Source organism: Nanorana parkeri, unplaced genomic scaffold, assembly GCF_000935625.1.
Source record: "Nanorana parkeri isolate BGI_ZX_2015 unplaced genomic scaffold, ASM93562v1 scaffold30, whole genome shotgun sequence".
Classification (NCBI taxonomy): Eukaryota; Metazoa; Chordata; class Amphibia; order Anura; family Dicroglossidae; genus Nanorana; species Nanorana parkeri.
In genome coordinates, this window is record NW_017306298.1 from 2,542,954 (window position 1) to 2,562,770 (window position 19,817).

At 41.2% G+C, this 19,817-nt stretch overlaps 1 protein-coding gene across 2 annotated transcripts in view; it reads left to right on the forward strand.

Annotated features, from left to right (window-relative positions):
- The window catches only part of HIPK3 (homeodomain interacting protein kinase 3), a 112,063-nt gene that overhangs the window by 75,334 nt on the left and 16,912 nt on the right, over positions 1-19,817 (forward strand). For both annotated transcript variants that reach the window (XM_018567886.1, XM_018567892.1), the window contains exons 3-6: positions 4,282-4,405; positions 12,788-12,907; positions 15,371-15,457; positions 18,681-18,865. In XM_018567886.1, coding sequence (XP_018423388.1) covers positions 4,282-4,405; positions 12,788-12,907; positions 15,371-15,457; positions 18,681-18,865 — 516 coding nt within the window. The remainder of the gene's footprint in view (positions 1-4,281; positions 4,406-12,787; positions 12,908-15,370; positions 15,458-18,680; positions 18,866-19,817) is intronic.

The following is a 19,817-nucleotide window of genomic DNA, read 5'->3' on the forward strand; positions in this document are numbered from 1 at the left end:
CTTCTTCCTCCCCCCCTTCTCTCTCTCTCTCTCTCTCCCTCTCTCCCCCTCAACCAACTAATCGATGTTGAGAATAGTTGCCAACTATTCTCACGATTTAGTTGTTGCAGCTCTAGCCAGTTCTCTATGTGAACTACGGAACATATGCCCCCATTTTATGGAGATGGAGAACAAACTACCTGCCTTAGAGTGACAACACTGCTCCTCCGTAGGCTCCGTTAACACATCATTGGAACATGGGTTTCTGCATGTTTGTGGGACTTTGTTTCCTGCATTTGGCGTGCATCTCCATTGGGCCCATGGACGTGTGCAAACTGCGGGAAAAAGAAGTACATAATTCAAATTTGGCGACTAGTGGTACTCTTTTTTTTCCCCTGCGTGTTCTTGTGCAGGGAAAAAACGCGTTTGCGCAGACGTGTTTGGGGTCTTGTTACCTAGAGATGGCAACACAAACCCGTTCCGCGTTTATGCACACATCTTGAACCAGTGTTGAAGCATGCACGTTTGATGCGCAATCACAAAACGCCAAGTTGTGAATGGAGCCGTGAATACAGTGCAGTGAGCGTTGTCGCCCTGTTACTGGCAGGGTCGCCGGGTGTAAATAAATGGAAAAAAGTCCTGCAGTATATTACATTTTTGTTTGTGGGCTTTGATGTACTTTAAGTCCTAGTGAGGTCAGTGTGACAAAGCGATCTGCTCTCCCTAAAATGCTGGCTGCATCCATCATGTACCGGTCTTTTATCAGTTTTTATATGACTTTTGGGTGCTTCACTGTTTCTAGGTGAAAGGCGCACTGTAATATAGCTTGCCCTCTTCTCTGCGGTTGAGGTTAATCAAAGAACCTTATTATGTATCGGGTGAACAAGAGGGATTTAAGTGATCCAGTCAACTTTGTGGCCCTTGCAAGTAAGCCGATAGCCATAGCAGGTGATTTAAACGTTACCTTGTCGGATATCTCGATGAAGGAAGAAACATCCTTTTGTTTTATTAATGGTATGGTTACATTACACAAACAGCGCTGCTTGCTATGGTTACAGAATTAGTCATTACACACCCTGGTGTACCTGGAGAAGACGAATTGGCTTTGGAGACACGTTCCTGCCCTGAGCTTCCCTTTGAGCCATTAACATTTCTCCATGTCCCTGCATGCGATCCGTGCTCTGATTGGCCGGCCCTGAATTCCTGGTACTCAGGTTCTCTGTGAACTATAGTATCTTCCCATAAATACTTTTGCAGAATGTAAATAATCATTTCCACCCACCTTCCACACAATGGCAGCTTGAATAGAAGTGGAAACTGGCACCGACTGTTCAGGCACAGCGATGGAAAATCTGAACTAGTAGTTTGTTTGAGTAGGGCTCTAGTTCTTGTCGTATCTTGCTTCTAGAAAAGCTTTATGTAATTTTTGCGTTTTAAAAAAATATGTAGTTCTTCTGCTGTCCACAAACCCATCATAGACCTCGTCAGCTGATTATGATTATTATACAGGATTTATATAGCGCCAACAGTTTGCGCAGCGCTTTACAATATAGGGCAGACATTTCAATCACAATACAATTCAAGACAAGATGGTAAGGAGGGCCCTGATGGCATCTGTGTGGTCTTCTGATAGCTGAGGCCAATAGATATCCAATCAGAAATTAAATGACTTGAGAGGAAGTTGTGACGGCACTAGGGACACATTGCCACACATGGCTTTTGTACAGTTTCTTTTGTACCTGGTACAATACAGATATTCAGCATTCATACCGAAAACCTTTTCCTGTCCGATGTGACAATCGCTGCACATAGATTAATCCTTTAAAGTAGTATTAAACTCTCAAACTTTTTTAAAATAATGAATTCAGATCAAACAAATATACATTGGCCAGCAAAGTATTTTTTTAAATTTTTGCCCAAACGCATACAATCATCATGTTTCCGAACAGCTCCAACTCTCTCAGCTTCACTGCCCTAAACTTCCTGTCCAGTGTAAGATCACAAGGGACAGATCAGTCTCCAGCAGCTGACCATCTACTAGCTTGAAGAGGAAGAAGTAGTGGGGAGAAGGCAGCAGTGGAGAGGCTTGCCACGCTGTGCCTGTGTGTTTGTGGAGACACACAAAGCTTACTATCGCATGCAAGGGTAGCTCCATAGGACCTTGCAAGGGAAAGCAAGATATCAGGACCAGTACTCAGGGGCGCAGTTTATTCTGCAGGAAGTTAAAATCCTTAAACATCAAGAAGCAGCATCCAAGTAATTTGTACAGCATTTGAAATAGCTCAAAAACCCTTTGACTTCAAAGAACTCCAGGAAAACATTTTCTTAACTCTTGCAGTGAGGCAACCCACGCACTGCAAGGGTTAAATGTGACCTATGAGGTGAGTGATTTTCATTCATTCTCATAGTTAGAGCCGATCTGTGACAAAGAAGCTGTGACAGGTCAGCTATATTGATAGGGAAGTGAGCAGAAACATGCACTGATCTGCTCACTTCCCGATCGTCTCCCTGCAGTGAGCAAAAAAAAAAAAACAGCTGCGGAATTGAACAAAATCACGGTAAAATTGCAGTAAAAACGCGGCAAAAGGCAATGCACCGCGTTCCAGGTCTGGTCCAGGAAAATGGTGTGAACCTGGCCTAAAGTTTACTCTTTTAAGCTGGCCATACACCTTACAATTATCTGCAGATTTTCTGTGGTCAGATGGAAAAGGTGCAACAGATTCCTCCATCTACACTTAACTGAGTGGATGGAGTAATCTCCACCTGGGCCAATCTGTTGCACTTTTTCCATCTGACCACAGAAAATCTGCAGATAATTGTAAGGTGTATGGGCACCTTTACAGACTGTTGTCTGTAGACTGAAATATTCCAACTCAGACTCTAGAAGGTTGCTCCCCAGAGATAAAAGTTGTGTTTTTGCCGATTACATGACGCTTCGATACAAACAACTTTGAGTTTGGCTGTGCAGCCTTAATTGGATTTGGTTTCAGATAACTTGATCTTTCATCAAGTATATTTCTAAGCTCAGATGTTTGCCACCAAGGTTGCAATACACTTTAAAAAAATAGTGTTACACAGTTTGGAAATAGATCTCAAACTTTTTCCAGAGCTGGAAAAGACAAAGCACAATACATACTGAATAATAAATGCCTGTACCTGTAGTTGGGGATTGGAGCATTTATACTATGTATAGTTAAAGTAGGAAATACGTTCTTGCTTGTTTGGTTGGTATTGACATTTCTCACTTAAACATATATTGTAGGGAATGATGTTTACATTTTTGAATCCTTGTGAAAGCAAGTTACCTTGAGATAACCAATATATGAACCATTGGACAAAAGCAGATAATACTCAAGCAGCCAGGAGAGGTAAAAAAAAAAAAGATAGTTGGGTTCTATATCCTACCATTAAATTCTCAGTGGATTTGCAAGCAAAATGGTAGCACTTCATCTCATGCTTGTGATTGCCGGTAATTACAGCTGAGGTTGCAAGCACACAAACTTTTTACGTGCACAAACAGCTTATCCAACTCTTTTTATAGAGGAAACTCAAGCAAGCGCACTCATAGCTGTTTAGTATGGTATGTGCATGGACTGTGTTCATGAATGGGCAGATGGCTCGCCAATAAAATTAGAAAATCTCTATGTTCCATATTAAAGTGCAACTAAACTCAGGAGTAAAATCTTACAGATGCATTCAAGCACCTTAACTATTAACAATAATGTAGCTTATTTGTGTATCACTCGGCTGTAGATCCTCCAATCATCTCTGAATTGGTTCTGACACTGTCCTTCCTTCTGGAGGGGGGCTACTTTTGTTCTCCATTGTCCCTGTGTGTATTGTAAAGTAGTCACCGCTCCAAGCTCACTCCTGTGATGGACTACAATCTCATGTTTAGTTTACTAATTTGTATTGAGATTCTAGTCCATCACACGAGTGAACTTGGAGCGGTGGCTACTTTACAACACACACAGGGACCACGGGGAACAAAAGTAGTCCCCCTCGAGAAGGAAGAACAGGGTCGACATCAATGCAGAGATAATTTGAGGATCTACAGCCGAGTGATACACAAATAAGATAATGTATTTGAATGCATTCGTAAGACTTGACTACTGAGTTTAGTGTCAGTTTAAGTATTTCCGATACTCCAGGGCTTTGTTGGGTGCTCTGGAGTATCGAGTATGTGCCGTCACCAAATAGAAAAAAAGTTATATTAGTTTGTGTCTACTTACAGTATGTACAGCTTGTTTTGTCTAATAGCAATGACCTAATAACCGTGAGTGATTTTGTTTTTCTTTGCAGAGCTCCTGAGATCATTTTGGGGTTGCCATTTTGTGAAGCCATAGACATGTGGTCGCTGGGCTGTGTGATTGCTGAGCTGTTCTTAGGATGGCCTCTATACCCAGGAGCACTGGAGTATGACCAGGTATGCCATTTTCTATATGTCTACTGATGAACGTTGGTGGGTGTATATCTGTTCTCTGAATTATTCAGGACAGAGCAACCATGAACATGGGAAGGTAAAAAAAAGGAATTGGAAAAAGAAAAAGATGTAAATAACAAAGATGCACCATGATACTTGGCCATGATGGCAGTGACTTGTACAATATTGATCATTTCTTCTGCTCCATAGCATAGGAAGGATTGGCCAACTCATGGGGAGGCAAGTTGGGAAAACTCTTTGTAAAATCATCAGTAGATCCAACCGCCAGAGATGCTTGTTCTCATCTTCCAGTTCCCAAAATTGTAAGCCTTAATAATATTGGGGGTGTCCTTCTAATTATCCGAACATCTCTGCCTACCCAGAGTACAGAAATGTTTATCCATTTGCATACAGCTTTGTTAGCCCTGCTGTGCACAATATGTGGGCAATGTTTTGGAATCAGGCAGACCTTTACAACCATTAGTCTAGACAGACGTTATTAAACCCAATGAGTGTTGAGCTGCCGCTGGGGTTCAAAGGCTGAATTAAGCCCTAAAGCTTTAATACACATGAGTGCTCAGGGATACATGTGCATGCTGCATCATTCAACACAAGGATGGTGCATGCCAGTGGGCAACGCAGTTCTGTGTTTTTCAAAAATGCATTCAGCTTTTCTTGCAGAAACTACTTTACTGATTTCCTAGCCTTGTTTATTTTTCCATATGAATACATTCATTACTTTACTTGAAAAAGCCTCAGCTGTTTTGTGTGTCTGTTGAAGCACATCTTGCTGTTGCTCATTCATTAATCTCCGTGTGATTATGCAGAATGCATTACTTGTGTACTTCTAGATACAGGGCTCCAGCAACACTGTAAAGCGCTTTGCATGATAGTGTCATAAACAACCTGTAAATAGGAGTACCAAGGGAGGACTTGTCTTCTCCGGAGAGCTGGCAATCTTTAGATGCTAAATAAAGCAGCAGGCAAGGTTATTTGTGTATGGATAATATAATGTAATAAGCCAAGAGGAGCTGTGAGGTGAATAAGTAAACAAGATAAAAGTGAAGTGCCATGCTGTGGAGACCTGCGTGGGATTGTGTCTGTAGACTTGCAGGTGACCAGTACCTCAAACCTGCTTTTGAACTCACGAACTGCACCTGTAACCCCTACCTGAAACAACATTTACCTGTTTCAAGAGTCTGCTATGCCATAAGAGTCACTGGCCACATAACATGGGACTGCTGTTTAAAGGAAGCATAGATGTCAGCTGCTGGATCCAAAATCTGATCAATCTTAAAGTAGTGTAGTCTACATTGTGGAGTTCGAATGACTCTGGTTAGGCAGCTCTCAAACATGACATTCTAGCCTCTAGAAGGCGATTCAGACATAATCCAAAGGGTACATGATAAAAGGAGCACCACACCAGTAGTTGAGAGTCCAGGTATGTTTATTTCATAATATTCTGAAAAGTTAATCCAACACGTTTCATTGTTTCTGACGGGCTGCTGTTAATCTTTAAACATTTTGACCTATTGATGAGTTCATCTGAGTCGGCACTTTTAAGCTATAATGAATGAACCCCCTGAAATGCGTCGTCTTGAATTTTCTTGAATTGTTGTGATTCAGCAAACATACTTGGACCTGCAACTATTGGTGTGATGGCCCTTTTCATTTATACCCTTTGTGTTACAGAATGAGGGTCCTCGTTGTAAAAGTCTGCAACATGGTGCCGGAGATTGTCTTGTTTGAGACGTTCGTCTTAAAAAATGCTGCCATGTTCTAAAATGTTTTACGGACTGTTGCCATGTTTTAACAAATTGGCTACAGTTGCTTCCAGGGTACAGTAGATTGCCAGAGTAGATTGCTAAATTACAGGAGACTGCTAAGGACTGTGTCCAGCGCATGTTAATTTAAGAATATGTAAACCCTAGCAATGAACATCTTTTATTTGCTGTTTTTTGGTCTGTTGAATATGCAATTGAAAGTGATTTATTTGTTATAAGTGCAAAAATAAAAGGTCATCCTCCCAGAAATGTAGTGCTATGCTGTGCACTCTGCATTGTTATCTAAAAAAATAGTATGATGTGTGTTAGGACTACAGAACACATTACCCTATTTTATAAAGAAGAAAAGAAACAAAAGTGTTCTGCAGTCCTAACACACTTCCTGTGTTACAGTGAAAATGCTGCTCCTCCATAAATACACTCCACTGACCTAGGACATAAAGTGTGTTACCGGCAGGATCTCGAGGTTTAAAGAGGGAAAAGAAGACTTAAAAAAAAACAATAATACTTCAGCAACCACATCTAAGGGCTAGTAAGTTGCAGTATATTGCATTTTTTATTCTTGGGTTTTGATAAACACGCCTCTGATTCGGAACTTTTTATCAATGGTACTACACCTTCTGTAAATTGTCCTGTTTACTAACCATTGCACACAGTGTGCCACTTGCAGGTACGAAAACCACTTCAGGGCACAATCCGTCTAAAACACTTTGTATGATTTTTCTTTTTGTTTTTACTGAATTCTAAATTTTCCTATTAATAATCCTTCAGACTGACATACACTAAATTGTAAACAAACTAATTTGGAACTAAAAGTAGGGATGCACCGATAGAAATCCTAGTATCGGTGCAGATACTCGTACTCACCCAAATGCTCCGATACCTTTCCCGATACAGGAACTTCTGGTCAAAGAGAGATTTCCTCTGAGCGGCAGTGCCGCGAATGAACATGGAACCGGGAAGCTGGCTCCATGCTGTTTGGGTGGCTCAATGCTGATTGGCCGGGAAGCCGGCTTCCCAGCCAATCGGCATCGAGGCCGGCCAAACAGATCTGACAATATGGTGACACGACTCCCACCTGCAGACACCTCATTCCCCTCACATAGATCCACAGCAGCAGTCATTACCGTACCACTCCCTCGGCCACCTGGGGACACACCGCTCTCCAAGCTCTCCCAGATCTGCCCACATCTCCTGTGTGCACAGTAGAGCTGCAGCTAACGATTATTTTCAAAATCGATTAGTTAGCCGATTATTAAGTCCGATTAATCGGTTAATCGGATAAAAAATAAAATATTTTTAGAGATACGGGAGAGCTTGAAGAACGGTGTCTGCTCAGCAGGCCGAGGGAGTGGTACGGTAATGACTGCTGCTGTGGATATATGTGAGGGGAATGAGGTGTCTGCAGGGTGGGGGGTCGTGTCACCATATTGTCAGAACTGTTTGGCCGGCCTCGATGCCAATTGGCTGGGAAGCTGGCTTCCTGGCTAAACAGCATCGAGCCAGCCAAACAGAATGGACTCAGCTTCCTGGGCAATCAAGAAGCCGGGCGGTGGGTAATGACATGCCGCCTGGCTTCCTGATTGCCCGGTAAGCCGGCTCTATGCTACCGGAAGTACCGCTATTGGTACTCGGTATCAGCGAGTACAGAAATATAAATATCGGTACTCATACTCGATACCGAAAACCGGTATCGGTGCATCCCTAACTAAAAGATCAGCACATGTAAGCCAGTTAGATACAAGTTGGAATTTTTCTTTTCCGTGCATACTGGCTACACATCTATCAGCCAAGACTATAGAAATTCCAGGATCCAGGAGTACACACTTCATAAAACATTTTCCATTGTAGTCCTCGGAAGTGCATGTCCTCTGGTTCCTTAACTGGATTGACTGGCTTATGACTTCAAAATGAATTTAAGTTCTTTATGCAGCCACTATCCATAAACTCCTTCTCGAAAGCCCATTTCTATGTCATCAGGTAATACCTCCTGAATGTAAGCGAACAGATGGAGCCTTGTAATGAGACAAAGTTAGGTATTAATAGCTGTACTGTTAAGGCAAGGTTAAGGTTCAAGTGAAATATTTACTAGAATTTATGCCTTAGTCACTTAGTTTACTGGATGTACTTCATTGAATCTACTTTCTCTTAGGGTACACAATAAAGTGACACAGAACTCTGTATCTTAACTATTAACAATAATGTATCTTATTTGTGCATCACTGGGCTGTAGATCTTCAATCTATAGTGAAATGATACACAAATAAGATACATTTTTGTTAGTAGGTTACCTGAATGCAGTTTTTAGATTTAACTCCTGAGTTTAGTGTCACTTTAATGACCTGACAGCCAGCCCTGCTCTCTGTGGGGCCTGCAATGAAACTGTATCTCAAAGGCACTTGCTGGAAAATATCTTTGTAATATCCCTGTAATGGAGCAAACCCTTCTTCTGTAGAAGACTGAAGGCCAAAGTACTGGGCGTGCACCACTATCCTTCCTTTTAAACAACTAGTACTAGGATGGGCAGATATCTCCCTGTCTATTGTTTTGGGAGAGATATAGCCATCCTAATGTGTGTAATTTTCATGACCCTTATTAAAAATGAATGGTTTGTTGATGTGTTTTAAGGGAACCTGTAGGAACAGCTTTGAAAGATGCATTCAAGGTTCCCTTCCAGTCGTGGAGACTGCTGATGCCTTGTTGAAGAAGGGGAGACCTTTTTGAGGAAGGCTCCCATTTAAGGCCCCATTCACACTGAGCGATTTATCGCAGCGATATCGCTCATATTTCCATGCGATATCGCTCTATGTAGCTTCTCCAATCCATTTCAATGGAGCTGTTCACATCTCGTCGCTCAATATCGCTTGTAGCTTGTCGCTCCTACATGACCCTTTTTTCGAGCGATTTCGCTCCTGATTGCATACAGCCCAATAGGAAAAAGTCGCTCAATATCGCTCGTCGCGCAATATCGCTCAAAATCGTGCTATTTTCATGTCGCTCAGTGTGAATGGGGCCTTAGGCTGGGTTCACACCTAGGCGTATCGAATATGCGCGTTTGTCGCATTTCGTGACGCGCCTTTTTACCGCGATTGGCTGTACAAAACGCACAGCATACGCGCGTTTCATAGGGCTACTTGGCTGTATCCCAATGCTCCAGGCAGTGGCATACTTAAGCAATGAACTGGAGGGTCAGCTGTCATGACAGCTGATTTCACTTGAAGAAGTCCTATTTAAAAGCAGAATATGTTTTTATAAATATAACCATTTGACATGGTTACTTCTTTCCTTGACATGATGGAGCAGTTAATTTGCAGTCTTAGGTATTACATGCTGAAACATGTTGTGTCTGTATCCACCCCGTCTTCAGATCATGCCGACTAATGGCATTGTTTCCATAAAACAGGTAATAGAAGTCTCTGTTGCATCACAGGAGCCGAAGAGGACTGGACAAAAACAGGGACAGAAATTCAGTTTCCTCCTTCTGTGTGGATTGCTGCCAGAGCCATAGAATGCAATAAAATAGTTTTCCCCCCCCAAAGAAATGGTTTGTGGCTTCTCTAAAATAACAATGGTGTATGTGTTTATGACCTAGTCACAGCCATGACGGTTTTGTCGCCTGTTGGTGAACACAGATCATTAAAAAAAATCTTTGACTATATAACCACGTAATTTCTAAACTTTGCAAAGGCATTAGCGAACAGGAACTAGACTTCTTACAAAGGGAAGGACCTGTTATTCCAATAATGTGACGGGGAGGCCACTGCTGTAACATTGTTACCACAGCCCATTTGAAGCCCAACGTACGCTTAGAATCACTGTGGCTTGTTTGAAAAGCAGAAGTTGTGTGCTTGTGAAACATTTCCGTATTTATGATTAGCTGTAACATAACGACAAAACTCTCACTTCCTGCTTTACACATGTGTTTTATAGCTCTCTGTTTATTAGAAGAAAAAAAAAAAATAATAGAGTACACTGTAAAATGTTTTCCAATTGTACTCTCTTTTGTTCCATCATAAAACCCATACATTGAAGGCCTCCTAGACCTTATATAATTATAGAAGGGCCCCTTGTGCTGGGGGGTGGGGGGGGGGGGGAGGGATGAGGGGCGAGGTGGCGACGAGACTTATTATGGTGTCCCATGCTTGTGTCGACCAAGTTCTTGTGGAATATTTACCCATGCGGACATTCCACGTTCTCATTTCACTATCCTAACTGCAAGCAGCTGTGCGATGTACTGTGTTCGGTTAGGTTGCAGTGGTTAGGTTGAGGTGGGATAGGCTTCCCTGAAGAGATGAGTCTTAAGGGATCGCCTTAAGGCAGTCAGAGTGGGAGATAGTTTGGGGTAAAGATTTCCAGAGGATGAGAGAGACTCTACAGAAGTCCCAGAGGCGTGCGGGAGGCGTTGAAGAGGGAGCTGGAAAGCAGGAGGTCTTTGGAAGGGATGGTTAGGGTGATACTTTGAGACAAGGTTTGAGATAGGGGCAGAGTTGTGGATGACTTTGTAAGTGGTTGGTAATATTTTGAATTTTATCCTTTGGGCGAGGGGAAGCCAGTGGAGGGATTGGCAGAGGGGGTTGGTTAGGTGGATATGTCTAGCAGCAGCATTCATGATAGACCGAAGGTGGGAGGAGCCTGTGTAAAGGTAGGCCAATGAAGAGGGAGTTGCAATAAAAACATTATCTTATTAGCTGTATACAAAAAGAATCTCATTTATCATGTCGGGTATTGCAAATCGTTTTTGAGGAGTACACCATTTTGTGTTGGTTTTGCTCTCAGCTGCCCTGGAGATGACAACCCTTTTCTTTGGTCAAGGAGAGGCCGCAGAACCCTAAAGGTGCCCATACAATTATCTGCAGATTTTCTGTGGTCAGATGGAAAAAGTGCAACAGATTGGCCCAGGTGGAGATTACTCCATCCACACAGTTAAGTGTAGATGGAGGAATCTGTTGCACCTTTTCCATCTGACCACAGAAAATCTGCAGATAATTGTAAGGTGTATGGCCAGCTTTAGGTGCTGCAAGAGACCACCAAACCTTTTATTGGGGCACTTGAAGATACCTCAAAACTTACCTGTCTGGTAACAAGATCTTCTGTGCTTTCGGGTCATGTGACTAAACCCAGAATTAAGTCGTATGGCCTTCAACAACTCTACATTGTGGGTGTCTGTGCCAACAAAGCCTTCATTTACTTTATTGAAAACTGTTGATGTCAGCACCCTATTTCATGGCGGCTTGGCATTAGGGCGTGTGACCCGGAACTGTAATGTCACTGGATTGATAGAGGAGACAGATGAGTTTCTGTGAATTCTAATTATATTATATCCACCCTCCATAATAATTCAAAGCAGTCTTAAATATTTAATGCTGGTCTATTTCAACCACTTGTTGGCAATCACATTAATTTCCAGCAATAATCTTGTTTAGTTGTTTAATGATTCTGCGCTGGATGTGTGAAATAAAAGTGTTCTGAATATAAGTGCTAACGTGGAAAATTTGAAGGCTGCAGCAAAAACGACCCTTAGGTCAACACATGAAAATTCAAATTATGCAGCGCCAACATCAATTAATGAATGTGTCAATATCAACATAAACTGTGATCAGTTCGTGAACAATAAGCACACAAATGTGAATGCAAATATCACCAATGAATATATCAAAGGAACAATCGTATATACCAAAAAAAATATATAAAATAGAAACAATCAAAAGCAAACAAATAAATAACAAATAATGTTCTTTTTAGTCTTTTTTCCTTTTCTTAAAAAACACCGTTGCCCTGGATAATGAATCCCACAGGGTCTTTGAAACCGTTAAATGTTGGTGACAAAACCACCGTGAATAGTAAAGTGTTTATCTTGTGAAATGATATCGAAAAAAGAAAATTCCGAGAACTTTTGTTGGGGATATGGGCCAATGCCGTATGTGTCCCCTCAAAGGGTGCACTCACCCTGAAGTAGTGGCTGTGGTAAGCAGCCAGAAGCGTCTCTCCAAGATCTCCAGATAGCGGGTGATGTATCTCCACGTTCATAAAAAAAAGGAGCCTTTCATTGCATAGTACTTTCCAAAAAACGGGGTTTTATTTGAGGGGATACATACGGCATTGGCCCATATCCCCAACAAAAGTTCACAGAATTTTCTTTTTTCAATATCATTTCACAAGATAAACACTTTACTACTCACGGTGGTTTTGTCACCAACATTTAACGGTTTCAAAGACCCTGTGGGATTCATTATCCAGGGCAACGGTGTTTTTTAAGAAAAGGAAAAAAGACTAAAAAGAACATTATTTGTTATTTATTTTTTTTCTTTTTGATTGTTTCTATTTTATATATTTTTTGGGGTATATACGATTGTTCCTTTTGATATATTCATTGGTGATATTTGCATTCACATTTGTGTGCTTATTGTTCACGAACTGATCACAGTTTATGTTGATATTGACACATTCATTAATTGATGTTGGCGCTGCATAATTTGAATTTTCCATAATCTTGATTGTCAACAGAAAGAAAGGTTGTCCTAAAAATTAAAAGTTTATTCTTAACTAGCCATGGTAACCATGCTATTACAATAAATGTGACTTTATTTTTTCCCTTGCTTAGATCCGATTCATTTCCCAAACACAAGGGGTACCAGGAGAACACCTACTAAATGTAGGTACAAAAACATCCAGATTCTTCTGTCGTGATCCAGATGCTCAATACCCCAGCTGGAAGTTAAAAGTAAGTAACATTAATGTAGTTTAGAGCTGCAGCTAACGATTATTTTCAAAATCGATTAGTTAACCGATTATTAAGTTCGATTAATCGGTTAATCGGATAAACTATAAAATAAAGTTTAAAAAATGGCTCCAGTGATAGGACTACTAGTTTGTATTGAGGTTGTAGTCCATCACAGGATCAAGCTTGGACCGGTGGAAATAAAAAAGAAAAAAAGATAGTGTGGTGTGCAATATAGTGAAATGGAAAGTGTAAAATTATACAGCAATGCATGCAGAATGGCAACGGTTATAGAGGACTACAAAACCCAGCAAAAGCACATTATACAGCACAATGCAGAATACCGCCAGCTATAGAGGAATACAACAAATCCCAGCAATAGTACATAATAGCTGGCGGCATTCTGCATTGCGCTGTATAATGTACTATTGCTGGGTTTTGTAGTCCTCTATAGCTGGTGGTATTTAGCATTGTACCACTTTATAATGTATTATTGCTGGGATTTGTTGTACTCCTCTATAGCTGGTGGTATTCTGCATTGCGCTGTATAATGTATTATTGCTGGGACTTGTAGTCCTCTATACAGCGCAATGCAGAATATCACCAGCTATAGAGGAGTACAACAAATCCCAGCAATACATTATACATACAGTGTATAATGTATTGCTGGGATTTGTATTCCTATGTATAATATACAGCACAATGTACCATCAGCTATAGAGAAATACAAATCCCAGCAATACATTATAGAGTACCATGTGTGGGAGAGTGCAGGCTTACCTGAGCAGTCTTCCAGCAACGTGCTTCTGAGATCGGACCTGTCTATCAGCAGCTGTCATCCCCCCACACCTGCTCCTCCTTACTACATCTCCCCGCGTCCCTGTGCCGATCGTTGATGTGGATGGGCAGGAAATGTGAGGCGGGGAGGAGGTGCGGCGTAATGAGCGTGGATGCGAGCGGGTCTGGCAGCGGCGAGCATGAGGTGGGGAGGAGGTGCGGCGCACAGCGTGTGGAGCTGTGAACAGGGCCAACTGATCGTAAGCCGATTAATCGATTATTGAAAAAGTTGACAACTTTTTCAATAATCGATTATAATCGATTAGTTGTTGCAGCCCTAATGTAGTTAGTATCTAGAATCATGTTCGCTTCCTGTAAGGCTGTATGTTTCAGGATGGTGAACAGGCATTACTAATGCAATGGCTGGTTTAAAGAGATCCTGCTGCCAGACCATTTTTTTTTTCCAGCAAAAAATCTTGCAAACAAATAATATAGGTCTGCAACTAATGATTATTTTCAAAAGCAATTATTTTTTCAATTAATCAGATAAAAAAATGAAATAAATGCCATCCTTAAATTTAAAATATAAAAACACAAATGCAGTGTTACAAACATAAAGTTTACTTTAGAATAAAACTGCATGCACAATTTTTTGCAATCACACTGCACTGGAAGACACGGCGTTGAGGTAACGTGCGTTCCAGTGCGGGCGATCAGAGTGGCTGGGAGGTGCGTTTGGGTTGAATTGAATGGCACTGCAACGCACCTCCAACAGCAGAATTTGTCAGGCAGAAACTGAGTTTCTGAAACTAAAGTTTTCCCACTTTAATTTTTTTTAATTTTTCTATTTTAATAATTGTATTGTAAGCTTATGGCGCTTGAATAGCTTGAGCCAGGGACTGACAGCTGCCAGTGGCAAGATCACGCAGTCGGCGGCTTAATGTAAATACAGCAGGTAGAGGGCTGGTGCAATAGCCAGCCTGCTATTGGCCATTTCAAATTGTAATAGCCAATAGCAGGCTGGCTATTGCACCCGCCATCTGCTTGATGTGCTCTCCACCCAGCATGGAGGAGAGAGCTAGGGGATCCAACCAACTAATCGATAATGAGAATAGCTGCCAACTATTCTCATTATCAATTAATCGATTAGTTGGTTGCAGCCCTAAAATTATAGAAGGATAACACACTGCAAGCAAATATTTAAAATACTTGATTGTTCTGTGTTTTTATCTGACAGGGTCTCTTTAATATTATTTAATTAAATAACGGCAGTAGAGCCTTGTCTGGTGCAGCATGGTGGCTTGCTAGCAAGCAGGGTTTTATTTTTTATTTTTTTAGAGCCAGGGTACTAGTTGCATTTCTTATATGGCTGTCTATCTGTTTTTTTTTTTTTTTTTTTTTTTTTTTTTTTTTTGGTTTTTGAAACATACTTAGTTCATTGGCTTCTGACCAAATTGTCACTAATGTTTATCCTCGTGTGCTTGTAAGACTGTCATAGGGCTATTGGACTACAGGTGACTACATTCATTATCTTATTAGATTCTATGTTTAGAATTTGATTGGAGGATGATTGCAGCCTGTGTGGTGAGGTGTCTGTGTCATCCTGTACTGCATTTACTTGCCAATTGGTTATAAAATGTTGGGTTTTGGTATTGTTCAGTGAAATGTATTTAATTTTCTCCTCAACAGACCTTAGAGGAGCATGAAACAGAGACAGGGATGAAGTCTAAAGAAGCCAGGAAGTATATTTTCAACAGTTTGGATGATATAGTGCATGTAAGTAACTGGAGTGCAACACTGGATCCTGTTTGACAAATTGTAAGTCTTTACTTTACTGTGAATTAGTGACAGGAGGGAAAGAAGACTGAATACTTGGATTAGGATAAGTCATTGTTTTGCTTCTGTTCTAAGTGCGAAATAGACTACAGATGTATTTGGATTATTTATCAAAGTGAAGCTGTGCTGTGAAAAGGGAACTATAAACTAAAGATGAACCCTTTTTTGAGCATTAAGTTCTGCTTGTTTAGTCTAGGGGGGCTCTAATAGGGAGGACAACTTGCCTTATTCTACCGTTTTGAAGTCTTCCCCTCCGCTGGTTCTGGTAATGTCTGGTCTCCTAAAAGTGATCATCATCTTGTGTTGTGTCACCTTCCCTTTCACCTTCATCATAATGTATAGTGCAGGACTAGTGGTCACCGCTGCTCTTGAATTGTACTCGATGACACAGAGGAGTCCCCCACATTCCATTGACAGCAGAGAAGACAGGAACTAAATCTGCCATGGGACCGTGGAGTAAGATAATTGTTTATCTCTATTTTATCCCCCTTGTATAAACACTTCTGAAGAGCAGGCACCATAAGGTGCCAGGCCACACTTTTCTTCAGAATTGCTGGCTCTTCTAGGACATTGCCATAGCACCCTAAATTGCCTTTTTAAACACCTACTTTCTGAAGGACTGAATCGGGAACCTCAAAATATCTCCAATGAACCAGCAGGATGTCTCCTTCCTGTGGTGTGGTCAAGCGTAGACAAAACATGACTTTCCCTGACCGTGATTCTAAAGCAGGGTGGACACGGACAACAAAATATTTTGAGCATTTGCTTTTAGGAGAACAGATAATTAGTGTATAAGTGTCCGGGGGCAAATAAGAAATTGATTATATTTGGACATACTGTGTACACCTATACACAGCGTTGTCATTAAAACTATAGAAAAGTATGTGCTTAGCTAAAGATCATTATTCTTTATGTATACTGTGTTGTGTGTTTTGCCCTTAGAATCCTCTGTTGTTGTAAGATCAGTCTTTTGTTTGTAAAAAAAAAAATGGATATCATATTCTTGTAAGGAATAATAGGTATCTAATTTGATATCTGACCTATGTTATTTTATTTGTTCCTCTTTCCTGTCCTCTCCCTGCCTTGTGTTGTCTTCATCATAGCACCATGTGTTCTCTTCTACTACACACATAATGCCGTCCACTCCAGCACATTCACTTTGTGTGCATGTCTCCTGATTGTTATAAAAACTTCTTCTATGTGTTTTTTTTTTTTTGAAGGGGGGTAGTCCAAAATATATTAAAAGAGAACTATGTCCCCAACTTTTTTTGGCCAAAGTTCTCTTTAGAAACTCAGCATATAGTGGTCTGCCGCTATATGCTGACAGCGCAGAGCTGCACTGCGGCCGGGAAAATTCCTGTTCCAATATTGTCGGGATCCACCACACCACTTGATTGACAGCTGGCAGAGCTAGCTGTGCGCACAACCGACCCCCCCCCGTCCGTTCCTCCAGTCAGCGCTGGAGAAACATAGAGGGGAGAAGATCGGGAAGTCAGCGATCAGCAGCGGTATGCGATTGCTCAGTTCCCGTTCTCTAGAGCCAACGTGCGACAGCTTCGGTGACACACATCGACTCTAATTATGGGGATGAGTGTATTTGTATTCTCCACGTATTTCTCCTTTAATACAGGGCTGGACAAATCCCAGGCGTCGAGTAGCCAATGCTCCTAAAGAAATGACAGCCGGTGTCCGACTTTTGAGGTTTTCTCAATGAAGCTGGCTCCTAAAACAATTCCTGCTGCCTCCTGGATTCCATATTAATTTGCCATCCCCTGTATTAAGATATTATTATTTATTAAATAAAAAAGAAAACACATGCCAATAATTACAAGAAAAATTCAAAACATAAAAGGGGATGCTGAGTAACTGGCACTTTTAACATTTCCAAAGTATGTCTGACGTGGAAGCAGTTACAGTAACAGCTTATGAATGTGTGATTAAGAACTTTTAATAGAACCTCCACCTTGTTATATGGCGATGTGACCTACATCTGCACCTCATGTTGTGGACTGAATAATTAAAGGCAATAAACTGTCCTGGACACATAATTAATGGGTAACTGCTGTTATAGCAAGTAAACCTATATTTGTATATATTGCAAAAGATTAACAGGCAAAGCTGTATTTGGTGCTAAATGTTAGATCTGCCCCTTACATTTTTGTGCACTTGCTTTTATTCACAAAAGACCAACTCCAGTTTTGAGCAGAGCAGGGGAGCGATATCAGTTGTTTGTGATCTTTGTCCTCATTTGGAAAAATTCTCCTAACTTTCTGTCATCACTTTTGGGCATACTGACCCATCTTTTTAAAATATGGTTTAATCAGAGCTTTTTTTTATTCTGTAGATAGTGATATAAATGGTAAACGTTTGTCTACAAAGACTAGAAGAAGCAATGGTCTTACTTATTTATATAGAAATATAACATAACATAGTAAAAGATAAAATGGATACAAATGTAGAATTATCAAAAAGACATTAAAGAGAATACGTTGCGTAGCAAATCCGTTCTCTGGTTCTATGTCTTGACTGAGCAAGAGGGCACTATGCCTGAGCAACGGCTTTTATAATACACAGGGCCCATTCATGCACGTACATCGACACCCCTTTACCCAGAAGTTCCAAGGCCCCATACAAGTCTTTCAGCCAATCAGCACCCTTCTTAAAGTGACATTAAACCCTCAGATTTTTTAACATAAACCAATACTGTAATGTGTGCTTTACTGTAATCCATGGTTGTTTCCCTTCTCTTTGCTGCTCTTCCTTTTAAATATGTAGCTTTTCTCATGCTGGGCAGAACTTCTGTTTTGCAGCAGACTGCCTTGTCTCTGGAATGGATACATGGTGTCTGTGTGCAGGTTCACAACCTGAGCCAGCACTACAATAGACCGCCGCCGGGGCGTTTCTTGACATTACTGTCGAGATCCATCCAGCTGCGTGAGTGACAAGGGCTCTGTCTATCTAGAGGCAGAGCCAGCTGTGCCCGCCCCCTCCCCTGTCCGTTCCTCCAGTCAATAAACTGAACGGACTGCCTGCCTTTGACACTGTGTAATGTTTCTTGAATAGCTTTAGGACTTTTTTGTTTGTTTTTACAGGTTTTTTAAATCTTCTAAATAGACAGAAATGACTTTGAAGTCCTCTTACAACCTCTTATTTTTGCTCTCAGGTGAACATGGTGATGGATCTGGATGGTAGTGACTTGGTGGCCGAAAAAGCAGACAGGAGAGAGTTTGTGGGCCTGTTGAAGAAAATGTTGATGATTGATGCAGATGCAAGAATCAGCCCAGCGGAAACCCTAAACCACTCCTTTGTTACCATGAAACATCTCCTCGATTTCCCCCACAGCAACCAGTAAGTCTCCAGCGCTTGCTGAGATGAGTCTTTCTTCCCAGCCGCCACTTAGTTCCAGAATAGGTCCTCATTGCTGCGACAATCCCTTTTCAGTGATAAAAGACGTTGAACTGCCACAGCTGGCCAACAGCACGCCTTGTGTAATGCTAATTAGATATTTTTTTTTCTAATCTTCCGTCTTACCGAATTCAAAGTAGCCCTTTCATAGCCTTTTTTTAGAGAGTTAAAGTTTTTTTTTTTTTTTAGAGAGTGAAAGATTTAAAGGACACTGGGGTCAGATGCTTGTCTGGAGTGCTCTAAACCTAGCAGAAGTGTGTCATCTGATCACTAGCGCACGAGGCAGGAGAATTTATATGCTGTATATTAACCACTTCAAGACCAGGTGTTTAGACCCCCTTCCTGGCCAGGCCATTTTTCAGTATTCAGCGCTGCGGTACTTTGACTGACGTTTATTCCGTCATGCAGCGCTGTACTGAAATGAATTTTATACCATTTTTTGGGGACAGATAGAGCTTTATTTCGGTGGTATTTAATCACCACTGGGGTTTTTATTTTTTACTATAATTAGGAAAAATTACAGAAAATTTGGGGAAAAAAAAGTTTTTTTTAACATTGTTAGGAAACATTTATTATTACCCAGTTTTTTGGTAAAATATAAAAGATCGGGTCACGTCGGGTAAATAGACACCAAACATGTCAAGCTTTAAAATTGCGCGCACCCGCGAAATCGCAGAAAATTACCGTACCCAAAATTGGCCATGGGCGACGCTTTAAAAGCTTTTACCGCTCATCAGTTTAGTGTTATCAGTGATTGATGGCCCTACAATTATTGCTCTCACTCCGACGTTCGCGGCGATATGTAACATGTGCGGCGTAATGGGCGCAATCGTCTTTTTTGCACGTATGCGCCCCCGACGCATGTTTGCATGCGTGTATGTATGGGTGGGGACTT